At 43.9% G+C, this 25,730-nt stretch overlaps 2 protein-coding genes across 2 annotated transcripts in view; one reads left to right on the top strand and one right to left on the bottom strand.

Moving 5' to 3' along the window:
* Positions 1-2,896: 2,896 nt before the first annotated feature.
* Positions 2,897-22,162, bottom strand: LOC137341762 (Golgi-associated RAB2 interactor protein 1A-like). The gene is made up of 5 exons (XM_068005238.1): positions 21,971-22,162; positions 14,073-14,242; positions 12,118-12,597; positions 10,393-10,472; positions 2,897-3,195 (listed from the first exon to the last, which is right to left on the bottom strand). Exons 1-5 carry the CDS (start codon positions 22,160-22,162, stop codon positions 2,897-2,899), a joined length of 1,221 nt encoding a protein of 406 aa, XP_067861339.1.
* A 2,303-nt stretch (positions 22,163-24,465) lies between these two features.
* rbm28 (RNA binding motif protein 28) overlaps positions 24,466-25,730 on the top strand; it is a 37,605-nt gene continuing 36,340 nt past the window's right edge. Inside the window, exon 1 of the mRNA XM_068005236.1 lies at positions 24,466-24,643. Coding sequence (XP_067861337.1) covers positions 24,487-24,643 — 157 coding nt within the window. The 5' untranslated portion in view covers positions 24,466-24,486. The remainder of the gene's footprint in view (positions 24,644-25,730) is intronic.

The raw sequence follows: 25,730 nt of genomic DNA, 5'->3' as shown, positions 1-25,730 counted from the left end.
CATCTGTCGTCCCCCATTGGTCCGTTCTGGCGCGGGATCCGATTGGCCGCAAACCGCCACGTCGCGCGCCCCGCTGTCCCCCTTCTCTCCCGCTGCAGGCTCGAGCTCGGGTGTACGCGCGCGGCGCGATTACGTCAGCCGGTCGCCCCGGGCAACGGGGGCGGGGCCTGAGATTTCCAAAAAAAAACACGCCTGAGATGGAGGCGACATCCGGGACTTGAAGAGAGGCGGTTGTCCAACTGTGCTCGTGAGAGGCAAACTTTACTGTAAGAAACAAAAGTAGGATTGGTTTTAAAAAGCTGGTTGTATAAATTGACTAATTGGTGTACTGTTCGAACACAAGAGCACGGCTAATGGGTCCTTCAAAGCTCATCTGTAAAATGACACTAGGGCTTTGGTTAGGAGAGAGACGGGCTCGTTTCATTGGAGCCAAATGGAGATCTGAGGGGTTGAAAAAATATGAGGTAAATTGGGACAAACTATTTCCATTACACGGTGAGTTGGTATATAGAGAGTGCCACCTCAAGATCATCACCAAAAGAATTAAAGGAGAGTTTAGAAAACTTTTTGTTACATAGAGGATTGTTAGGACATGGAATATGGTGGGGAGATTGGAATCCATAACAGCTTTAAAGGGCAAATGGATAATTATTTGAAGAAGAAAAATTTAAAAGGGTCTGAGGAGAGGGCAGGGGACTGGGACTACAGGGATAGTCCTTTGAGAGAAATATAGTACATACAAGTCACAACATAGAAACAAGCCATTCAGACCAACCAATCCGTGTTGGCGTTTATCCTCCACACAAGCAAATCCTAATCACATTTATACCCACTGTGCTCCCACATCAACCCCTTTTCCTTTATCCACCTAACCAATCTTGAATGTTGATGTAGTTTCTGCCTCAGCCACTAATCCCGGAATTAAATTCATAGCTTCATGGCTTTCAGTATGAAGAACTAAGTGCTAAATCTTGTTTCCATGGCCCCTCATTCTTGACCTCCCTTGACCAACTACTGCAAACAATCTGTTTCTATATACCCTCTGCCATCCATTCATAATTGTAAATACTATTATATTGTGTAATGACCTGTAATCTGTGTTCTATTCAAAAAAGACCCAATTTTTCAAGTCTTTTCATTTTTGTATTTCCTCATACCAAGCAGCATCCTATGAATCTGTGATGTATCCCCTCAATATCTTTCCTAGAGTGTGGAGCCCAATACTGCACACTACACTCCTGTCATATTAAGGTTTTATATTGGCTCATCATTACCTCTTGGCTTTTATATTTTATATCTCTTAAGATAAAACCTAGGTTTCTATTAGATTTTTTGATGGCCTTATCAACCCATTCTGTGAAGCTGTACTCCCCAATTCCCTCTGCTCTCCCAGAGCACCGATCCTACTTCCACTCAAATTACTGCTGTTTTTTTTAAACCAAAATGCATTACATCACACTTGCTAACATTTAATTGAATCTGCCACTTTTTAGCCAATTCCTCCATCTTATCAGTATCCCTTTGCAGTTTCCTTTGGCCTTCTAAAGAGTTAACTGCACAGTCTATTTGATACCATTGCAAATGATCTACCTTAATTTTACCAAAAAGCCTTCAATATGGCACCTTATCTTTTGAAAATTCATAGAAACAACATCCACTGCATTCCCTTTATCAATACACTATTATTTCCTCGAAGAACGCTATTATGTTTGTCAGACATAACTTGAATTTTATGAATTCATGCTGGCAGTTCTTAATTAACCCATGTCTTTCCAATTGATTATTAATTTTATCCTGCAATATGGACTGAAGGAGTTTACCCACCACTGATGTTAGGCTGACTTTCTCTTTTTTTTAAACAGAGATGTTACATTAGCAAACCTCCAATACTCTTGGCACAACTTCCAGATCTAAGGATGTTTGAAAAATTTGGTCAGAGTGCAATTTCCTTCCAATGTACAATACCTGGCGTATATCTGTATTAAATCTCTAAAGTGTAAAACAGACATCGAAGAACCTGGTTTTAAAATGAAACTCAGTTTTCCCACAAATCTGTCTTTGTGGGGGTATTAGTGATCAAGGTTACTGATTACATTTTTATCAGAGCAAAAAATACATCAGAACTCAAGCTATGATCCATCCCCTTATCTGTGCTGTCCTGCGCCTCTTGTTCTTGTCCAATTTTGAACTTGGCAAAAAAAAATGGGATCAAGGCACACTTGGACAGTATATACCCTGTGCCGGACCTGACCTGCAAGTGCTTAATGTAACAGTTTAGTGGGAGCTCTACTCAGTTTTTAACATGTGCTGTATTTGACCTGGGAGTGTTTGGTGGGAAGGTGTAGAGGGAGCTTTACTCTGTATCTAACCTGTGCAGTTCCTGCCCTGGCAGTGTTTGATGGGGCAGTTTAGAGGGAGATTTACTCTGTATCTAACCCATGCTGTACCTGACCTAGGAGTGTTTGACAGGACAGTGTAGTTACAGCTTCACTCTCTTGCTGGGAATTTAATTGGGAATTCTCCCGCTGGATGCTGTAACTTCGGTGAAAACCCAGATACACCACATGAACATTGATCTTCTGCCAAAGTGACAGGGACCAACCAAGAGAAACCCTGAGGAAATTTCCAGTGTGTATCGAACCCATGCTGTACCTGCCCCGGGAGTACTTAATGGGACAGAGTGGAGGCAGCTTTATTCTAAATCTAACCCATATTATAGTGATCTGGAATTACTTGATAAACTGAGAAAAATGTCCAGCACTGAAATTCCTCACCTTGATAGCAGCAAAAAATTGTCAACATATAATATACAGTGTATGAAAAATACCAGATACAGATAATTTTTTTTAATATAAACCAAACAGAATCTGTCTTCCAAAAAACCATAAATTCAAAACTATCTGAGCCCAACAGCGATGAGGCTGCTCAGCCTGGAGAGTGGCATCAGTGTTGGTCTGTCACGTTCCCAGAGACCAAAGTATGTGCGGTCTTCATCTTCTGCCTCAAAGGCGTTCATCTCTTCTCCTCCTCCTCCTCCTCCTCCTTCTTCTTCTTCTTCTTCTTCCTCCTCATCGTCTTGTTCTCCAATCCCAGCTTTCTTCTGTTTACAGGGTAGGGTGTGTAAAGTCAGGACTTGATTGCACATTTTGCAGTGGTCGCACGAGCATCTTTCAATAATCTCTTCCCACTCGTCTCCTACACACAAAACGAACTGATGTCATCATGAAACACATGAGTGTCAGATACCAGAGTCCCTGGTCTTATTGTTCACGTACATCCTCATCAACACCCTGAGTCTAGACTCAATGTGATTAAAGGGGAAGGCAAGTCTAGGGAGAGGTGTGTTCCATTCAAAATTCTACCACATTTTATATAAATCAAAAAATGCAGATTAACCCAGTCAGTAGGGTGAGAAAAGATTGGATAAGCTGGGGTTCCCACCCTACTTCTATAATTGCCTTGCTGGCCCCTGTTGCTCTCAGTGGAGGTGGTCCAGTACACATGGAGTGACCCCCCTCAGTGATATCATGGACCACCCTAGCGGAGAGGAAGAACCGAATGGATGGGTTGCTCAGCGATTCCGAAAACGGATGGATTTGTTTTTTAATTTTGGATTTTTGTGGGTATATAACTTTTTCTCTGCAAGAGATGGTGCTTTGAGTAAAATTGTTCCTCCTGGACTTACCAGCTCCTTGAACAAATACAATGATCACAGACATGCCTAGTTCTGGAAATGAGTTTATCAATACCAGTGAGATTGGTGCCTTTATTATTGAGAACTCTGGGTGAACGACCAAGGCCATGGTGCAAGGTTGAAAAAAAGACCATTTAAATCAAGAAGTAGTGGTTAGATGACATCAAAGTTGGTTTTTAAAAGACACACACACACAAAATGAGCTAATGGCTCAGTGGGTAAATGTACGACCTGGCATGTCGCTGAGCCATACAGACTAAGAAAATCCCACCTTCTATCCCTGGCCGCTGCTGAGTTCGACAGTTTCAGCTGAGCCACCGGGGAATCAACAATCATCCGCACTGCCCCAGGGTTTGGGAGGGGAAAAATCAGCTACAGTTGCCCCACTTTCCAAACCTTATCTAATGACCTCTGCTGGAAAGTGCACGCTTATGTTGGGTGAAGATAGGATTGTGCTCAGATTTAATGCTCGCCAAAGTCCGATTGTTGGCCGATGGTCAATATTGGGCCTCACACATGAAGAATAGCCACTTGGGTGAGGTATTAGAGGAGCTGCCAATGCCCCTGGCATCATACTCCCGCCTCAGTCAGTGCTTTCAGGACAGAACAGGAGGAATAAATTGGGAGGAAAAGATGCAAAAAACACAAAGTAATAAATAAGCCTTCAGATTCAAGCACAGAATGGAGAATCATTTAAGGGAAGGGAGACCAAACTGAGGCCCATGGGCCACATACGGTCACTGAGCCCTGCCAGCATGGCCCTCTAAGCCCAGGCTACTCAACCCTCGATGCACTTCTATTTCTTACACACTGGTTTATCCTCTTTGAATATTGTGGGCCTGGAGGCTTGGAAAGGGCTGTTCTTAGTGTTGTTGCCTCATTGGTGGATAAATCCTAAATTATGAACTGAAGATAAATGCAAATTAATAGGTACATGAATTGAAGGTTTGCGTGTGGCCCCGGAGGTGCACACTTATGCAGCCAACAAAGTCAAAAATCTTGGCAGGTGGAATATTCTAAATGAGGTTGGGAACAACCTCAAAGTCGGTAAGACTCAGCGAGACTGGACATGCCTGTGCTCATCATTTTATTACAGTCACAATCTGTTATTATACAATATGCAAAACCATTTCTTGCTTGTTTTACTTGTTGAGTAAAACCATGTTCAGTTTTGGATGGCTTGCTGGTGAAGAGGATTGATGCTCCTTGCCACAGAATGCTAGGATTCAGGTTTGTACCTGTAACTCCTAGCACCATGAGCTCCGATCTTGACCATATTGTCAGGAGGTGGGGGGTTGGCATCATGGAATCATAGAAAGTTACGGCACAGAAGGAGGCCATTCAGCCCATAATGTCCATGCCGGCCGAAAATGAGCTATCCAGCTTAGAATCATAGAACCATAGAAGTTTACAACATGGAAACAGGCCCTTCGGCCCAACATGTCCATGTCGCCCAGTTTATACCACTAAGCTAGTCCCAATTGCCTGCACTTGGCCCATATCCCTCTATACCCATCTTACCCATGTAACTGTCCAAATGCTTTTGAAAGACAAAATTGTACCCGCCTCTACTACTGCCTCTGGCAGCTCGTTCCAGACACTCACCACCCTTTGAGTGAAAAAATTGCCCCTCTGGACCCTTTTGTATCTCTCCCCTCTCACCTTAAATCTATGCCCCCTCGTTATAGACTCCCCTACCTTTGGGAAAAGATTTTGACTATCGACCTTATCTATGCCCCTCATTATTTTATAGACTTCTATAAGATCACCCCTTAACCTCCTACTCTCCAGGGAAAAAAGTCTCAGTCTATCCAACCTCTCCCTATAAGTCAAACCATCAAGTCCCGGTAGCATCCTAGTAAATCTTTTCTGCACTCTTTCTAGTTTAATAATATCCTTTCTATAATAGGGTGACCAGAACTGTACACAGTATTCCAAGTGTGGCCTTACTAATGTCTTGTACAACTTCAACAAGACATCCCAACTCCTGTATTCAATGTTCTGACCAATGAAACCAAGCATGCTGAATGCCTTCTTCACCACCCTATCCACCTGTGACTCCACTTTCAAGGAGCTATGAACCTGTACTCCTAGATCTCTTTGTTCTATAACTCTCCCCAACGCCCTACCATTAACGGAGTAGGTCCTGGCCCGATTCGATCTACCAAAATGCATCACCTCACATTTATCTAAATTAAACTCCATCTGCCATTCATCGGCCCACTGGCCCAATTTATCAAGATCCCGTTGCAATCCTAGATAACCTTCTTCACTGTCCACAATGCCACCAATCTTGGTGTCATCTGCAAACTTACTAACCATGCCTCCTAAATTCTCATCCAAATCATTAATATAAATAACAAATAACAGCGGACCCAGCACCGATCCCTGAGGCACACCGCTGGTCACAGGCCTCCAGTTTGAAAAACAACCCTCTACAACCACCCTCTGTCTTCTGCCGTCAATCCAATTTTGTATCCAATTGGCTACCTCACGTTGGATCCCGTGAGATTTAACCTTATGTAACAACCTACCATGCGGTACCTTGTCAAAGCTTTGCTAAAGTCCATGTAGACCACGTCTACTGCACAGCCCTCATCTATCTTCTTGGTTACCCCTTCAAGAAACTCAATCAAATTCGTGAGACATGATTTTCCACTCACAAAACCATGCTGACTGTTCCTAATCAGTCCCTGCCTCTCCAAATGCCTGTAGATCCTGTCTCTCAGAATACCCTCTAACAACTTACCCACTACAGATGTCAGGCTCACCGGACTGTAGTTCCCAGGCTTTTCCCTGCCGCCCTTCTTAAACAAAGGCACAGCATTTGCTACCCTCCAATCTTCAGGCACCTCACCTGTAGCTGTCGATGATTCAAATATCTCTGCTAGGGGACCCGCAATTTCCTCCCTAACCTCCCATAACGTCCTGGGATACATTTCATCAGGTCCCGGAGATTTATCTACCTTGATGCACGTTAAGACTTCCAGCACCTCCCACTTTCCAGCACTTGGTCCATAGCCCTGTAGGTTATGGCACTTCAAGTGCACATCCAAATACTTTTTAAATGAGTTGAGAGTTTCTGCCTCTACCACCCTTTCAGGCAGTGAGTTCCAGATCCCCAACACCCTCTGGGTGAAAAAAATTCTCCTCAGCCCCCGTGTAATCCTTCTACCAATTACTTTAAACCTATGCCCTCTGGTCACTGACCCCTCTGCTAAGGGAAATGGGTCCTCCCTATCCACTGTATCTAGCCCCATCATAATTTTATATACCTCAATTAAATCGCCCCTCAGCCTCCTCTGTTCCAAAGAAAACAACCCCAGCTTATCCAATCTTTTCTCATAGCTAAAATTCTCCAGCCCTGGCAACATCCTCATAAATCTCCTCTGTACCCTCTCTAGTGCAATCACATCTTTCCTGTAATGTGGTGACCAGAACTGTACACAGTACTCAAGCCATGGCCAAACCAATGTTTTATACAGTTCTAGCATAACCTCTCTGCTCTTATATTCTATGCCTCGGCTAATAATGGAAAGTATCCCATATGCCTTTTTAACCACCTGATCTACCTGTCCTGCTATCTTCAGGGATCTGTGGACATGCACTACAAGGTCCCTTTGTCCCTCTACACCTCTCAGTATCCTCCCATTTATTGTGTACTCCTTTGCCTTGTTTGCCCTTCCCAAATGCATTACCTCACTCTTCTCTGGAATGAATTCCATTTGCCACTTTTCTGCCCACCTGTCCATTGATATCTTCCTGCAGTCAACAGCTTTCCTCCTCACTATCAACCACATGGCCAATTTTTGTATCATCTGAAACTTCTTGATCAAGCTCCCCACATTCAAGTCTAAATCCTTAATATATACCACAAAAAGCAAGGGACCTAGTACTGAGCCTTGCAGGACCCCACTGAAAACAGCCTTCCAGTCGCAAAAACACCTGTCAACCCTTTGCTTCCTGCCACTGAGCCAATTTTGGATCCAACTTGCCACTTTCCCTTGGATCCCATGGGCTTTTACTTTTTCGACCAGTCTGCCATGTGGGACCTTGACAAAAGCCTTGCTAAAATCCAAGTACACTACCATCAAATGCGTTACCCTCATCGACCCTCCTTGTTACCCACTCAAAAAATTCAATCAAGTTAGTCAGACACGACCTTCCCTTAACAAATCCATGCTGACTGTCCTTGATTAACCCGTGCCTTTCTAAATGACGATTTATGCTGTCCCTCAGAATCGATTCCAATAATTTGCCCACCACCGAGATTAGACTGACTGGCCTATAATTACTCGGTCTATCTCTTTCTCCCATTTTAAACAACGGTACAACGGTAGCAGTCCTCTAATCCTCCGGCACCACGCCTGTGGCCAGGGAGGATTGGAAAATGGATGGCAGAGCCTCCGCTATTTCCTCCCTTGCTTCTCTTAGCAGCCTGGGATACATTTCATCCGGGCCTGGTGATTTATCAACTTTCAAAGATGCTAATCCCCTTAGTACTTCCTCTCTCACTATGTTTATCCCATCCAATATTTCACACTCCTCCTTAACTACAATCTCTGCATCGTCCCCCTCTTTTATGAAGATAGAAGCAAAGTATTCATTAAGAACCATAGACTGAAGCTTTGACCCATCTCTAAAAAGAGGAAGGAGACAATGGGAGGATGAATAGCCCTGGTTGGCCTTGTTCACCCTGCCCCTAACCAACACTGCCACTTCGCTCTAGAAGCAAACTGACAAAAAACTAGCACGGGACCAGGAACCCCCACTTGCAGCGTGTGGCAGAGTTCATTCCTGGTTTTAAGCACTCAGCTGCTGCTGATCCCAGTGGTGAGAGGGGCAGCAGTGATCTACTAACCAGACCCATTATGCCAGCAAATTAGTTGTTTCAATACGAGTTCACACTGCAACAAGTGATTTGCTGCCCCAAAGGGGAGAAAGTAGAGTGCGTACGTCTGCATACACTCCTCTCTAAGAATGTAACACTTCTCAGTATTGCATTGATGTATCAGCCGAGATCATGCATTCGAGTTCTGGTGTAGCGATCTAACCAACAAGCTCATTGGGGATATGTACAGAAAGTTTCACTTTGTACCTAAGCTGTCCTGTACCTGGGTCTTGGAATGGTCAATGGTAACATAAAATAATTCACACAAAACAATAATAAATTACTCAAGGAGTGTGTCACGATGAGAAGTTCTGAGGACATCATGAGCCACAGGAACAAATAATGAGTTGCTTGTGAAAGTGGCCTGAACCCTGAGACTGTGTAACATCTCATAACTCACTCCAACACAACCTCTGTTTTAATAACATACCATGTTGACTTTAAATCGACAGAGATTGACAGTAATTAAACTCGAACCTGCCTGTAATGTCTGCCGTTGTCCACCACGACAGTCTTCAGTGGTAATGGCGATTGTGATGTGATGTGACAAGATTAGCGATCCAACAACATTTATGATATACCACCTTCAGTAAATCATGTTATGTGACAGGAAGTAGCAGTGATACCGGAAGAGAATTTATGCTGAGCTAGCAGAAGAATTCATAACCACCATTTATTCTGTACTATATATAATATTTTAATATATTGTTATATATACACAGAATTTCTTTTTTTCCACCAGCATTCTCTGCTCCTCTCCAGACACAGGGCCCTTGCTGGCACCTGCTCCCCTCCAGTACCACTCTGAAATGGGCATTATTCATGTGTCACCCTCAACGGTGAGTGTCAGTAGATTATTGAACTGTAGAGAGTATTGCAGCCGAGCCTGATACTGTTCTCACCCATACACATACAATTTCCAGCTGAGCTCGCTAGATATAGGTCAAGAACAGCAAGTCCGATTGATTTTTCACTTCCTTAGCCCAGGGTTACTGACCACCAACCTGGATTGAGATCACAGAGTGGACTCAACCTGGGACTTAGTCTGTATGGCTCAGTATCTCACTGGGCATTTACTGATTGATTTGCTCCTCCAATGGCTCAATGACTTTCTTCAATATTCTACACACATGTGCAATGCCCACTGACCCAACATAGCTTAGACAACAGAACAGTCATCCCATTTCATCTTAGCAATGGCCCTGAATGTCATAAATTTTAATTTGGATTGAAGCTCACTGTTTGGGAATGAGAATACAAGGGTATTACTGTATTGGCATGACTGGGTGGAATAATGCCTTAGACAAACAGTGGCACAACACGTACAGAGCTACAAATACAGTTATAGAGACATAGAAACGGACACAAGCAAAGAGATGACAGTCGTCACATACCCCATCACACCTATCCTCTTGCGTACATTCATAAGCATCTTCACATGTAAGCTCACACAAGTAACCTCGCATGTCTTCACAGTTTCTTTTACACTTGATATAAACTTAACTGAAGGACCAAGACTCAGACTGCAGGACAGCGTGAAATTAAGAAAGGTAGGGCAGAATATTAAGTAAATTATGGTTGATCATTGGAGGAAGAGGAGACCAAGGGAGGTGAAAAGTTGCACATTTTTGAGGTCCTGGGAAAGTACAATTTAAAGTCGAAAGTAGTGTGTAAGTCAGAACACACACACACATTCTTATGACTTGTAGCTATGCACACAGACACACAACTATTCAGACCCCACCCTCCTCGCAGGCCTCACTAACAGAAAGCTGAGTTTAGATGTAAACACTGTCTTCTCTGGTACCTGGGCTTTTCTCTTCTTTTACATCTAGCAATTGTTCAGTTCTTGTCCGTATTCTTTGAGGCTCCTGAGTATCAGGGACCCTGATGGAAACACATTGTAGTATCATTCTGACACAAATTGATTGGAGAAGACTTTGTCAACACTTGCCTGAAGAGAGGCTTTCTCAAATTAAAGCTTATCAACATTAATGGGTAGCCATTTGCAGTGCCATAATGGCACCATTTGCAATGTCTATCACATTGGTAGCTATTTACAATGTCTATCAGTGCTAGACTGGCTGCTATTTGCAGCATCTTTTGCAGTGTCAGACTGGTAATCATTTGTAAAGTCTGTGCCAAACTGCGAGATAGCTGAGCATCTTTCTGTGCCAGAGTGAAAGCCACTTGTAGTGGTTATCAATCGAGGGGTGGCAGATATTTGCATGGTATGTTCGGCTGCCTTCTGATTTTGGGGTAAACCAATTAAACCTGATAATTATTCCCTGAAAGATGAACTCCAAAATTAAGGAAGAGCCTGTTAAAAGCTGGAAACATCGTCACCCCCCGTATTATAGTTCTGGTGTGACGTGCACAGATGCTTTCCCTTTTTGACACACTGAGCACTTTATTTCTTTGTACTGATGGACACATTTAATCACCTGCACATGTACAGATGATTGCAGTTCAATGGGGGAGGAGGCACTGAGCATGTAGCTATTGATACACACCAACTCCTTTTAGCATTATACTTTGTGAACATTTATGTAAGCATTTATTTACTTAATCAGCTTACATCTATAGAGTCCCTTTGATGGGGAAAAATGTCCCAAGATGTTTCACTCAGGCATTAGAAAAAACGGATGCCAAGCCAAAGAGGGAGAGCTTAAGAGGGCCGACCAAGTGTTCAGTAGCTTTTTGCAATACCAATGGTTTGTCTTGATATTGAGAAAAAACACCTCACACCACTGTGTTGTAAAACCCTTTGATCTCTGTTGGACTGTGAGAGGGACAGGCTCTTTTTGATACAGTGACAAAGGCTTTTAAAGACCAGAGCATAGACATCAAGAAGCAGTCTAGCTTTTGGAAACAGGACAGTGCCTCGGCAATCAGGCAGCAGAAGGTTGTGTCACAGGTCTGTAGGGAAGAATGCAGAGGGGTTATTCTGTATAAGTCAATTAAGATATACCACCAAAGTCGGATAGCATTGCATGTTCTTTATTTTGTATCATTATGCGACTCTTAAGTTATACCAGTTAAACTAAATGACTCTTATTACACTGGTTGTTCTGTACATTTCACGTTACAGTGGAATAAAACAGCTCACAATTTAAGCTGTTTCATCTAGTGCTAACTCGGCCTGCCTTGGGAGAGATTGAAGGACCGCAGTGCAAAAAACTAAGTATCTAGTCCAAAGGGATGCTTTTGTTACAACCCTGGCTTGTGCTATTGTACAAGTACATAAAAAGTAGTGCAAGTCAACTGCCAAAACAGTAAGATGCTCAGACTGCTTAAGGGAGCAACTGACTCCACTGAATCCGAAAAGGTATCTACAGTAGGCCCGAATCCGTAACAGTGGCTCAGGACACTAGGTGGTGTCTTAGCCCACTCTGTATTGCAGGGAATTTGAACTCTGAAATCAGCCAGAAATTTGCTGTATGATTCTATAATTCGAAGTGGCAGATGGAGAAAAACATTGGCAAAAGGCCTGAATTCTGTGCTGGAACATTCTATTCTAAGGTTTCCTTACCAGTCTTTCCTGAAGACTTTGACATTGCTCTTTCCATAAGTCGGCTGTGACCTGAGAGTGCTCCCTGACGATTCGGTGCTGTGAACATCATCAGAGCCATCGTTAGTCTCCTTCCCAACCAAGAACTGGTTCCTTTTCCAAAATCCTATTTTAGAATTTGCTGTAACGTTGCTCCTGATGGGAATGTTTCGGCAGGGTTTCTGAGTCTCGTAGGTGAATTTCTCAGAGCTGATGACTGAGGACGAGGAGCTCCTCGAGTCACACAGGGAGGCCTTGGGGAGGTTGATGTTGGAATCTTTGAATGTTATAGAGAGTCCGGCGTAAATGATGTGAATAAGTTCTTCCCAGAGCTTGAAGACGTGGTTGGGGTGCTTGTCCTGGAGCTGGAGGTAGAAGGTGCTTCGATTGGCCAGGACCAGCTTCAAACATCGACTGACCTTTTCATGGACACTCAATCTGACCAACTTCATGGGAAGCATCCTTTCAAAGACAAAAAAAAAGAAATCTTTCTTTTGATACTTTTTTAAACTAGATTTTTGTTTTTGGACAAATCTAACAGAAGGGCCAAGGCCCATAGCCCAGGACACCACCAAGATTGGACATGGTAGGAGAGATGATGAGGTACAAGGTCAGCTACATTGGGGCAGCACTTCAGGGATGTCTGGAGGTACTTCCGTGCTACCCCAGGAATCCTGCTCGACAGACTCTTGATCGGCCCAGTGAACTATGTCTGCTGAGAGCAGTGAAAGCCCCAGTACTGAACAATCCAACTGTGCGGGATTGATTACCATTACAGACTGGCCCTTCTGTTACTTACTCAGTTGGCGAATGCAGTACTCTGCACAGTACTGAGCCATATGGATTTGCCATACAGTGCCACTTCGAGATTCCAGTGCCTAAGTGGGGGCAGGTGCCTCTGTTGCACTGTACAGGTGAGAGCAGCTCTCCCTATTATTTAAATAGCTCTGTTCCTTGGTTGTGGGATAGGGTCACCGCGGTGGGCTGAAGTTCCTCCCTGCCACACTCCCGGTGCCATAATGGTGCTGGAAGATTTCTCCCCTTTATTTATTAGTTAGAGATATTTGCCAAGAGCACATATAGGCTGCATTGCCAAAACAGTGGAGTATTGGGACGGATTTTATCTTGGGGTGGGGCAGGTATTATTGCATATAGATTGCCAAGAATTACCACTCTCTGTGTCCATTGTCCCTCTTCTATTATGTGTAATGTTCCTCTTGTCCTCCTCCTTAACAGAGGAGTTAACCCATTTAAAATGAACAAATTAATGCCTGTGTTAATATAGTCAAACAAGAGCATTAAGCATTCATCTGCTCATATTGACAACAGTAATTTCTAGACTCCATCCTTTAGTAAAACATATGAACAATCTCACACACAGATTTCCCAGAAAAGGTTAGCGATTAGGAGGAGGAACCCTGGCTGATTTTATTCCTCCCTCCGTAGCCTAGGAGCACTAAGGCTAATTGTAGCACCCCTATTCCCATGGGAATCAGGACTGGAACCTTGCTAATCCATAAGAACAGAAATAATAAGAGCAGGAGGAGGCCACACAGCCCCTCGAGCCTGTTCTGCCATTCAATCAGATCATGGCTGATCTTCGACCTCAACTCCACTTTCCTGCCAGATCCCCATATCCCTTGATTCCCCTAGAGTCCAGTGATCTATCTATCTCAGCCTCGAATATATTCAACTACTCAGCATCCACAGCCCTCTGGGGTAGAGAATTCCAAAGATTCACAACTCTCTGAGTGAAGAAATTCCTCCTCATCTCAGTCTTAAATGGCCGATCCCTAGTTCTATATTCTCCAGCCTTGAGAATCAACCTCTCCACATCAGAACCATACGGCTCAGTTCTGCGCTGAGTACTGCATTCACCAACCGAGTCATCAGAGAGCTGGCCACTAATTTAGAAAAACCATCTCTCTCACAGTCACCTGGTTATCTTCATGTATCCTTCTTCTCCCTCTGTTCCTTTGGATTCAGTGTCTCTGCTGGCAATGATCAAGATATTTGGGAGGGGTAAGAATGGAACGGAGGCGGTTATTCCCAGGGTCAGGAGTGTTGGGATGTTGTGGATGTCCACGCGGTTTCCTCGTCTGGTCACCTGGATTTGAATCAAATTTAAAATGGTCAAAATGCATCTTTCCATTGGGGCCTTCCCTCCCTCCCCCAGGCTTTCCCTGCCACACACTCACTAAGCGGTAGAGTGAGAGGCGTGAAGTGACGCCCTTAACGCTGCTCATTACCGAAACAGCATGAGAGGGATCACTTCTCTCGTGAAGAAACAAAGAACTTGCAATAATAATGTTTATAGAATTCTGAGTTCTGTATAGGAAAAATCTAATAAATGTAATGATATGAGTGGATTAACGCTGGAGCTCTTGTTGTTCCTAATCTGTATAAATGATCTGGATTCAACCAACATCACTAAAACAGATTATCTGGTCATTTATCACATTTCTGTTTGTGGGACCTTGCTGTGCGCAAATTGGCTGCTGCGTTTCCCCAAGTTACAACAGTGGCTACACTTTAAAAAAAATACTTCATTGGTTGTAAAGTGCTTTGGGGACATCCTGAGGTCGTGAAAGGCGTTATATAAATGCAAGTCTTTCAAATCTTTCTTTTCAGAAATGCAATACAAGTTGGTTAAATTGACAGATGATACTAAATTAGGGAGGATAGTTGAGTCTGATGAAGCAGCCATGGACCACCAGAAGGACTTAGAAAAAATTTGCAAGTGTGCATGACAACAGCAAGTAAAGTTCAGCACAGATAAGTTCAAGTTGTTGCAAATTGCAGGAAAAATGGAGGTTGTGATGAACTGGCTTGGGGAGCGACTGAAAGAGATCTGGGAATGATAGAATTGACATTTACCGTTTCCAGTTATTGCAGAGCAGCAATTGACAAAGGAAGCAGAATGTTGAGCTGCATTGCCAAAATAGTAGAGTTTGCAATAGGGGCAATTTTCCTATTGGGGGCCCTGGGTGGAGGTATTATTGCATATATAAAATTATCAGGAATGAGATCAGGGAAAGTAACATTTGTGGATACATGTATAACCTTTACAGCAACACTCACAATCACTGTCACTGCAGTTCTACCTGGTTCACGGCAAGATCATATGACTTTGTTTAAAAGGGAAATCTTGTAGAATGTGATAACTGTGAAGACCTCCACAGATGAATAATCAAGAGAGAGGAAGGATGAGAAAAAGAGTTATGGACAAACAGATGAATAAAGAAACAACAATGAGACAAAGTGTATGAGAGCTATACAGAGAGAAAGAGGGAGACGGAAAGAATTAGAGTGAGAGACAGGAAGAGACAGTCACAGTAGAAAAGGGACACACATTTTGTTTTTACTTTTGTCCATGAGCAACACAATAGGAGATCAACTAGTCACAGATTTTGAAAGAAATCTGAACGTAAGCCTAAATCACGATCTACATCTGCTACACTATAATGGTGACTCCGAGTGATCGTATCACATGACTGAGACACTTAGACACTATCAAACTTTGGCTTCGCTGGTACCTAATTGGTTAAAGATCCTGCCCCATGTGCAACTGAACCATCCAGACCAAACAGGGTGCTTGTGATGTGGGGAGAGCCTGTCAGTGTTCTGGGGAAGAGAGGGCAGGGCACCTGTAAGGGGAGAAGTACCCATGAATTTCCTGGCTCGGGTGATTGGCATGAACCAGCACTCACCCGGCACCAGCCAGTCCCTCCCCCATGCCCGGTAGGGCCTTGCACATTTTGGCTGCCATCATTGAGACTTTCTTGCTGTTACTTGGCTGTCAGCTGTGGCTCAGCTGATAGCACTTTCGCCTCTGAGTCAGAAGATCATCAGTTCAAGTCCCACTCCAGAGACTTGAGCACATAATCCAGGCTGACACTCCAGGGGGAGTGCTGCACTGTAGGAGGTGCCGTCTTTCTGATGTGATGTTAAACCAAGGCCCCATCTGCCCTCTCAAGTGGACATAAAAGATCCCATGGCACTATTTCAAAGAAGAGTAGCAGATCACTCAACCAACATCACTAAAAAACAGATTGGTCATTATCACATTGCTGTTTGTGGGACCTTGCTGTGCGCAAGTTGGCTGCCGCATTTCCTACATTACAACACTGACCGTACTTCCTGAGGTTGTGAAAGGTGCTATATAAATGCAGGCCTTTCTTTTCTTTTTACTGGTAGGAATCTGCAAAAATAGAAATATCTTTGTCCTTGAACTTTCTCTGTACTGCTGCAGATCCCCCGCTGACCCTTCAGTTCAGTTCTGGTGAAAGATCCACAACTGAAACATTAACTTGTCCGTTCTCTCCGTAGATGCTGATCATCCTTTTGAGTTTTTCCAACAGGTTTCTTTTTTTTTTCTTCTAGATTTCCAGCAACTGCGGTATTTTACTTTTCACGTGAGATGATCACTGAATCTGTTCTTTATCATTGGTATTGTTTGAGGAGGGAATGTTGCACAGGACACTGTGAGAAAGAACTCTCTGCTGTTCTTCAAATAATGCCACGGGATCTTTAACATCCTCCTGAACAGGCAAATGTGACCTTGGCCTAATGCCTCATCCTGAGGATGGCACTTCCAACAATGCAGCATTCCCACAGTACTGCACTGGAATGTCAGCCTAGTTTGGTGCGAAGCAAGAATAATCCAAACTGAGCCAAACTTATGCCATTACATAGAATGTACAGCACAGAAACAGGCCATTTGGCCCAACTGGTCTGTGCCGGTGTTTATGCTCCAGTTGAGCTCACAAAATATTCAAAATTCACCAGCCAGGAGCAGAACTCTGTGAATGCACATGAACACATGTAGAGCTCCCTCCAACCCATTAAGAGTATGGTTTGCAGCCCATTGTATAATTTGGATGCAGTCATTGGTCTCCGGTCTCAGCTAAGTAGGTATGTAGTGCAGTGCAATTGGAGCATCGCATGTCCTATTCACACTGCTAAGGGTGCTCATTGAATGGTGAATTAACAAATTTATTGATTCTGATGTTAGTATTTCAATCACTGAAGACTGCTTTGTGATGTCATGGGGGGAATTGCTGTGATATCATGAAAATTGTGCATCCAGTGGTGATATCTCACAGATTAGATGTAATCCCTTGCGTTTATTAATTCAAGGTAAGATGTAAAATGAAATCTAAGATCGGTTGAATATATTATGGCTTCCCTGTTGAATTAATAATGTCCTCCAAAGTAAAGGATTGTAAGTTCATACAAAAACCATTGTACGTGATATAAATGTAAATTGGACTTGTATGGGATTAAACATTGCTTCCCCCAATCGCTCAAGGGATAATGTGCACCCATTCTGGTGTGGTACTGAGCCTTACTGACCGGGAGGTCTCAAGTTAGGTCCACGCTTGGTGCAGAATTAGCTGATCTCAACCGGGCCCAGTAACGGGGGCATCACAATTTACCTCAGTATCCCCAGGGTAGGGAGGAGAACAAAAATCAACAGGATTCCTCCCCTGTTGATTGGTATCCAATGATCCTCTGCTAAAGATTGCTCTGTAGACATTGAGTGAGAACAAATGGGACCTCGTTGTGATGCTCCCCACAGTCAAAGAGCTGGGAAAACACCCAGGTTCTAGGTAACTGTTCCAGTGGTGCAACATTCCTTTATCTATGATACACTTTGTCTTATTTGATATGATGATCCTGAATCTCTATTCATCTAGTTTGGATGAGGAGTGACTGCCTACCTGAAATGTTGACCCACTTTTCTCTTCACAGATGCATTTTCTGTTTTTTTTTCATTTCATATTTCCAACATTAGCAATTTTATCTATCAATCTAATTAAACGTTTTCTGTCTGGCGCCACAAGGGCAAAGAAATGTCCACAGAGCAGAGAAAATTTAAAAGAGAAAATTTCACATCTTTTTATAAAAATTTTCCATTTCCGATAACACAGGCAGTGAACAACTGGAATCGTCACACAAAGCACCCAATCAAATTCCAGGAAAAAATTCAGACACCTTTTGAGCATCAATGTTGATTTCCTGCTCAAACCCCGATATTCCCTAAAATTAAAATTTATAATAAAATAAATATATAAGCAATTAAACAATGCTGAAAAAAGTCACTAAACTTACCTATGCTTAAGAACATAAGAAATAGGAGTAGGAGTAGGCCATATGGCTCCTCGAGCCTGCTCCGCCATTCAATAAGATCATGGCTCATCTTCGACCTCAACTCCACTTTCCTGCCCTGTCCCCACACCTATCTTACAAACGCCTGCACAAGCATTCCCCTAGATCAGCCTCCTCTCAGGCTGTTCAGGGGTGATATCAAAAAGCACTTCTTCACACAAAAGGGTAATGGAAATCTCAAACTCTCTTTCCCCAAAAAGCTGTTGAGACTGGGGATCAATTGAAAATTTCAAAACTGAGATTGAGAAATGTTTGTTAGGCAAGGGTATTAAAGGTTACAGAAAGAAGGCGGGTAGATGGAGCTAAGAAACAGATCAGCCATGATCTAATTGAATGGCGGGATAGGCTCAAGGGGCTGAATGACCTCCTCCCTGTTCCTGTGTATTGCTCCCCAGTCATCACTCACTCTGTCTTCTTGGTGCACATGACCATCAGCTCCCAGTCATCTCCCTGCTCCTGTCATCGCCTCTGCTTCCACTGCTGCGGGGCTTTTCCCCTCCCTCCTCCTCCCAATGAACGCTCACCGGACCAGATACAGACTTTAGCCTGCCTGGCAGTTCCAGGTCTCAGTTCACCCAATACTCCCACAACTCAGCCCCCTGAGTGCTCTCAGACTCTAGCACACCTGAACCCCGCACCCTCCCCCCGCCCCACCAGTATTTCCAGGCCCCAAGCTCCGGCCTCCTTCCTCCACTACCACCATGTTCCTAACCCTAACCCTAATGCAGCCTTCCCTAGACCCCATTCTCCTGAAAGCTCTAATTCGCAGCCTTGCTAAACTCATACATCCTACACCGAGTACGATCAGGGTTGGTACCACCCGCACTGCTCCCATTCCACATCCAGAGGTCACACACCCCCTCCCAGCCATCACCCATTCACATCCATCTCACTCATTCCTATACACCAACCTAAGGCCTCAGTCCCCGCACTCTGACCTCCCCTGAGCCCAACCACCCGACATTAACCCCCCCCAGTTTCTTCCTCACCTCATGTCTTGGAGCAACTTCTGGACACCTTACCCCCACCCTATCCTGGTGCCCCCACCTATGACTCTGGTTCCAATCTTGTTGAATACCCTTGTGGTGTTAAAAAAAGGCAAGATATGGAAATTGAGTACGTGTGAAAATCAAACAGAGACAAAGGGAGACAAATAGAAGAGAGAGGAGACAGAAGGAAGGAGAGATCAGTGCTAGAGAAAGAGTGAGAAAAATACTGGGGCACAAATGGAGAGATACAGACATCACACGAGAAACCTGTGTGAGAGCCTTACAGAGAGAGAAAGACTCAAACAAATGCACAGAGAGTGTGACACAGAAAGAATTATAGAGTAGGTGTCACAATTTTGAGTTTTGACATTCTCTCGTGTTCACGGTAAGTGGTATTTCACGTCCCCTACAATCCGAAGTGTACCTTTTACTGCCCAATATCTGATTAAACAATAGCATAGCGCAGGGATCATTACAGAGAATCCTTGCTCTGTGTACCAACTCCTGAACTATCAACGATGCTGCCAGGTGTGCTCTCCTCTGTTCACAGGAAGACTGAAAAGCATTCTATTGGCACCAGGGTACAACTTCAAACCAACAACAGGTTTATTTTACATAAAGTACACGAATGGAATAGAGTTATCCACCGTGAGAAAAATCAATTTTCCTCTTCCTTCAGTTATGAAAAACAATAAAGACACCACTTACTAATTCTTTGAATATTAGCTCCCTTCCTCTAGCTTATCTTCTTACTTCTGCTGTTAGCCCACAGCTGTGTCTGAGAGGGCGAGCCCTCCCCTTAAATCTGTGAGATGGCGGGCTTGACTCACCGAGTTTACAATCCTGAGGTAACACCTACCCTTTAGTGCGTGAGCAGGAGGCTCCCAAATGTCTGCCCTACCCAGCTTTGGGAATGGGATGGGATCTCACCTGGTCCCTCAGGTGTTGCAAGGACTGCAAAACCTGAGGGACCAGGTGAGATCCCATTCCATGTGGCCTGAAATGTCTAAGACTGTATACAACGAGCCTACCTTTGTCTACTCATTAACATTCCAATTCACTCTGGTGGTCAGCCTGGTTTCAGGCTTATTACTGAGGAAAAAAGCTGAATTTAACCTTGCAGAAATATTAGAAGTTAAAAAATTCAACTTTAGCAACAAGAGGAAAGATTCAAATTGCTATAGTAGGTGAAACAGTTATAGAAAGAGATGCACAATCTTTTTATTTGTCAATGAGCAAAGCAATGGAAGATCAACTAGTATTTCTAGTAACATAATGTGTTAATGGATATGATGGTCCTGTCTTTATTATATCACAGCAAATTGTATTGGGCATGACACTCCTGTTTTTTATATATACCTGGAATCATTTAAGAACCAATTGGATGCCACAATAGGGCAAGTTTGGGGCTATTCTGGATGGATGAACTAAGGTGGCCCGAATGCCATTCCTCATCCAGACTAATCCTCTGATCTTGAGTGTGGAATCCAGGATACAGTAATAAGATGAGAGGGAGTTTGGTGAGAGAAAGTGTGCAGTTATGATTAGTGATTGTGGTCATTTGAAATATTTTGAAGTAAAATGGCAAATGTGATACATAATCAGGAAAACTAGGTTGTTTTTCGTAAATAAGAGATTGATTTTGGACAGGGCAAATATCTATCTATGTTGCCCCAGTGTCATCAAACAAACACAAACAAAAGTGTCCCCTTTTTAGAGGGGCACAACTAATAAAGAACTAAACCATAAAACCAAAGGAAACTTATAAACTTAAATAATATTATACCTAGTATCCACTATACACTCCAGTCCCTGCAGTGCCCGCTGGTTGCAGAAGGTACTGGTGGACACCGCGTGTTCCTTCTCCAGGGCCACCCTGCGGTGGACAAGACTGCGGAAGAGATTCAGGCAGCCAAATTGACCACCCCAATGGGCCGCGTCCAACCTGGACCTGTGGATGACCATGTCGGCCAGGCCCTTTTTGCTCTGCAACTGTTTGTGCTGCTTGATGCTGACACTGGGTGCCTGGAATGGAAAAGATTTTATTCCCCAGCACTGACTGGAATCAGCTCAATGAGCACAATATTCATCCACTCATAGTCAGTGGCTGGAAAATCTAGCCCGTCTTATTGTGGCATCTTCTTGAACTATAGAATTAACATAGAAAGAAAGAACTTGCATTTAAATAGGGCCTTTCATGACCTCCGGATGTCCCAAAGTGCTTTACAATGAAGTACTTTTGAAGTGTAGTCACTGTTGTTATGTAGGAAACATGGCAGCCAATTTGCGCACAGCAAAGTCCCACAAACAGCAATGTGATAATGACCAGATTATCTGTTTTTAGTGATGTTGGTTGAGGGATAAATATTGGCCAGGACACCAGGAGAACTCCCCTGCTCTTCTTTGAATAGTGTCATGGGATCATTTACGCCCACCTGAGAGGACAGACGGGGCCTTGGTTTAACGTCTCATCCGAAAGACGGCACCTCCGACTGCAGCACTCCCCCTGTACTGCACTGGAGTGTCAGCCTAGATTTTGTGCTGAAATCTCTGGAGTGGGACATGAAGCCACAATCTTTTGACTCAGAGGCAAGAGTGATACCAACTGATCCACAGCTGCCACCTGTCCCATGTAACCTGTTACGTATTATGGATTCTTGTCTTAATGTTTGTACCTGAATAAAATCACTTTCAAAGACAGCGGACTGAGCAAAGAGGTTGTATTCCCGGGATCGCAGGAGCTTGTGCAGAGATCCACCTTCCACCCCGAGCTGTGCAGGACTGGGTCGTGCAGATTCAGTGCCAGAATCGATGGCTTCTGTTATACCCATGAAGAAGTCACGTCGCAAAGGTGTCGACTGATCCATCTTCACTCCTTCTCCCCTCCCCTTGTGATTCTCTGGCCAGTTCTCTTTCCAAGTTACTACTCTTCTGTCGTGCGCCTGTTGGTCTTGTTCTGCGTAAAGGGTTCCATTTCAGCTCTGCCGTCACTTCAGTAATTGACAGCTGAGGCTCGCATGCAAAAGGATTACAGATGCCAGGAATCAAACTCCTTCCGATTGGACCAGGCTACATCCAACTGGGACAAACTGCACATCAGTCAAACTCAAGCGGTACCCAGATTGGGTTAATTAAGGAGATGACAGCAGATGGGGGTGTCATAATAGTTGTCAGGGGGTGCATCACTTTTCCAGTGAGATCACAGACCTGCAGCAGAGTGGGAAAACCTGAAACATAGAGCCTACTTCATCTCAATGGTCTCCTCTAGCCCTATTCACACTTTTGCTGATGTTTCCACTTTACATTCATTAACTTCCCCCAGGTCACATGCCCTTAATGCACTCAACTTCTATCCCTCTGGCATTGCAATGGCTGAATCACTGCATCTCTTCCATGGCCTGTGACGGTCCAAAGGAAATCTTGTTTATTTCAATTCTTCAAAGTCACAGTTTCTTTCTGTCTCTCAAGTCTCATTTCTTTGAGTCTCTACCCTTCGTCCTTTTTTAATCTGTTAATATTCTTGGTATTGCTATCTCACCTCAAATGGAACTCCATTGCTAAATTTGTGTTCTAAAGAAAGAACTTGCATTTCTGTAGCATCTTTCACAACCTCAGGACGTCCCAAAGCGCTTTACAGTCAATGAAGAACTTCTTGAAGTGTAATCACTGCTGTAATGTAGGAAAATGTGGCAGCCAATTTGTGCACAGCAAGATTCCACAAACAGCAGTGAGATACATCACCAAATAATCTATTTTAGTGATGTTGGTCAAGGGATAAATATTGGCCAGAACACCAGGGAGAACTCCCCCGCTCCTCTTCGATTAGTGCTATGGCATCTTTTACATCCATCTAAGAGGGCAGACAGGGTCTCAGTTTAACACCTCATCCAAAAGACGGCACCTCAGACAGTGCAGTACTCCCTAGATTATGTGCTCTATTTTTCTGGAATGGGGGTTGAACCCATGACCCTGTGACTCAGAGGCGAGAGTGCTACCACTGAGCCATGGCTGACTCTAGAAAGTTGTGTACTAGAAGCTTGCTTTTCTTTTTTGTATCCAATGCCTCTTCCTCTCCCTAACAATTCTTAACAGGAGAAATTCTAAGGGGAGTGTTTTCTCTTCTGTGTGCTTTATGTTTTTTATATCTGTATTATCTCACACGTAGCATGTGCTTCTCGTAAGTGTTATACGTACTTCCTGTTAGACTTTAGTATCACACTTGAGTGTATCCTCTGACTCCCCTGAGCATCACCGTGGGTGATCTGCTGCTAATATGTTAAGAGTCTTGCGAATATTGCGTATTTGCTCTGTCACACTTTCATCATACTTTGACAATAAAATACTGTTATAAAACAACTTGACTCACTATGAAGAATATGACCAGTTACAGAATGAAACAATCACCTTTCACCACAGATTTCTTCAATTTTTAAAAAAAATATCCTAAATGTGGAACATTCCCCCCCCCCCCAACACCCACAAAAACTGATAAGGCTAGGGGTCAATTGAAAATGTCAAAACTGAGAGTGATAAATTTTTGTTAGGCCAGGGTATTAAGCGTTACAGAACCAAGGTGCGTAGTTAAGCTAAAGATCAGCCACCATCTATTGAATGGTAGAACAGGCTCGAGGGGCTGAATGGCCTACTCCTGTTCGGATGTTCCCAAGACCCTTGAACAGTAGCATTCCCACCCTGTGACAAGGTTTCCCGATGTCAGGCTTCTCCTGAGTCGTCCTCAGTCTCCTCTGAAGATGCGCACCACAATGGTTTGCTCCCAGTAATTAATATCATTGCAGTGTCCTAGCAGGGAGGGAGACTCCATTGTTAGGTCTGTGGGTCAGCAATAAGCGTGTCACTTATTTGTATAAAGAGATTAGAAATACTGTTAACAAAAAGTACCTTGGTGTACTTTTTTGGATAAAATATTAACATAGATTGCAATTGAAATAGAGCTGGGGTGTTACAAAGAGATGCAAGAGAAAGGTTTTTCCTATCTGTAGAAATGTGAGAATCGGTATGCCAGTAATAATAATGTGAGAAATCCTCCGCCGAATAATAAATCAAACAAGGAAATAATTTCTGTGACCTACAAAAAATGAAAGGTGGAGGAAGGAACGTTTTCTCTCCACCCGGACTGTTTGGTGCGACTGTATTCCTCCGGTCGGAGCGGTTGGGCAATAGCACATTAAAGATGGCCACCTCCACGGGAGAGGTGTTACCGGAGGTTCGGGGCCGTTTGACTACCGTTTTCGTGAGGAATCTGCCGGCCTCTGCGGCCAGCGGGCGGCTAGAGGAGATTTACAGCGAACTGGGGCCGGTCAAACACTGCTTCGTTGTGAAGGAGAGAGGTGAGGCGTGAGGCCCACCCGTGGGGCAGGAGTAGCGGCAGCAGCACGCTGGTTAGAGGCGGTGTGTTCCTCTCCGAGTCTTCCACCTGCTCAGGCTGGGCGAATCTGCAGCGTACTGTTCCACCTGAGCCGAACTCCCAGCCCCGTATCCTGGTCACCAGGCCCGCCCACCTCCTCGACCTCAGCCCATCTGTTGCAGAAAAACCCTCATCACCTCCCGGCTCAATAGGGTGGTGACTTTGGTCTTAGCCAGTAGAATGAAACAGGCTTAAAGTGAATCGGCAGCCCGTTTTACACGGGTGCGTTGAAACTATTTCCAGTGGCAGAAGGGTCGGTAATCAGAGGACACAGATTTAAGATAATTGGCAAAAGAACCAGAGGCCACATGAGGAAAACATTTTTTTAGGCAGCGAGTTGTTCTGATCTGCAATGCATTGCTTGAAAGGGCGGTAGAAGCAGATTCAATAATAACTTTCAAAAGGAGGGAATCTTACAACACCAGGTTATAGTCCAACAGTTTTATTTGAAAATCACAAGCTTTCGGAGCTTTATTTTCAAATAAAACTGTTGGACTATAACCTGGTGTTGTAAAATTCCTTACATTTGTCCACCCCAGTCCATCACCGGCATCTCCACATCACAACTTTCAAAAGGGAATTGGATAAATACGTGAAGAGGACAAATTTACAGTGCTATGGGGAAAGAGTAGGGGAGTGGGACTAATTGGATAGCTCTTTCAAAGAGCTGGCACAAGTGCAGTGGGCCGAACAGCGGCCTCTTGTGCTGTATCATTCTATGAAATCGGGTTTGATCCGCTACGAGATCGTTTCGGGCTACTGGCAAAGACCAATTTCACTCCCAATTACGCGAACAAATGCAAAGACAACATCTCTGCATAGCAGGATCCCACGCGCAGCAATGTAATGAGTGACAAGCTCATGTAAAAACAGAAAATGCTGGAGATACTCAGGCAGCGTCTGTGGAGGAAGAAACAGACTTAACATTTCAGGTTGATGACCCTTCGGGTGACAAGCTAATCTGTTTTGGTGATGTTGGTTGAGAGATGAATGTTGGCCAAATACAAGAA

Source organism: Heptranchias perlo, chromosome 24 (genome assembly GCF_035084215.1).
Source record: "Heptranchias perlo isolate sHepPer1 chromosome 24, sHepPer1.hap1, whole genome shotgun sequence".
Taxonomy (NCBI): domain Eukaryota; kingdom Metazoa; phylum Chordata; class Chondrichthyes; order Hexanchiformes; family Hexanchidae; genus Heptranchias; species Heptranchias perlo.
Note: the sequence above shows the minus strand (reverse complement) of the source record. Positions and strands in the feature narration are given on the sequence as shown.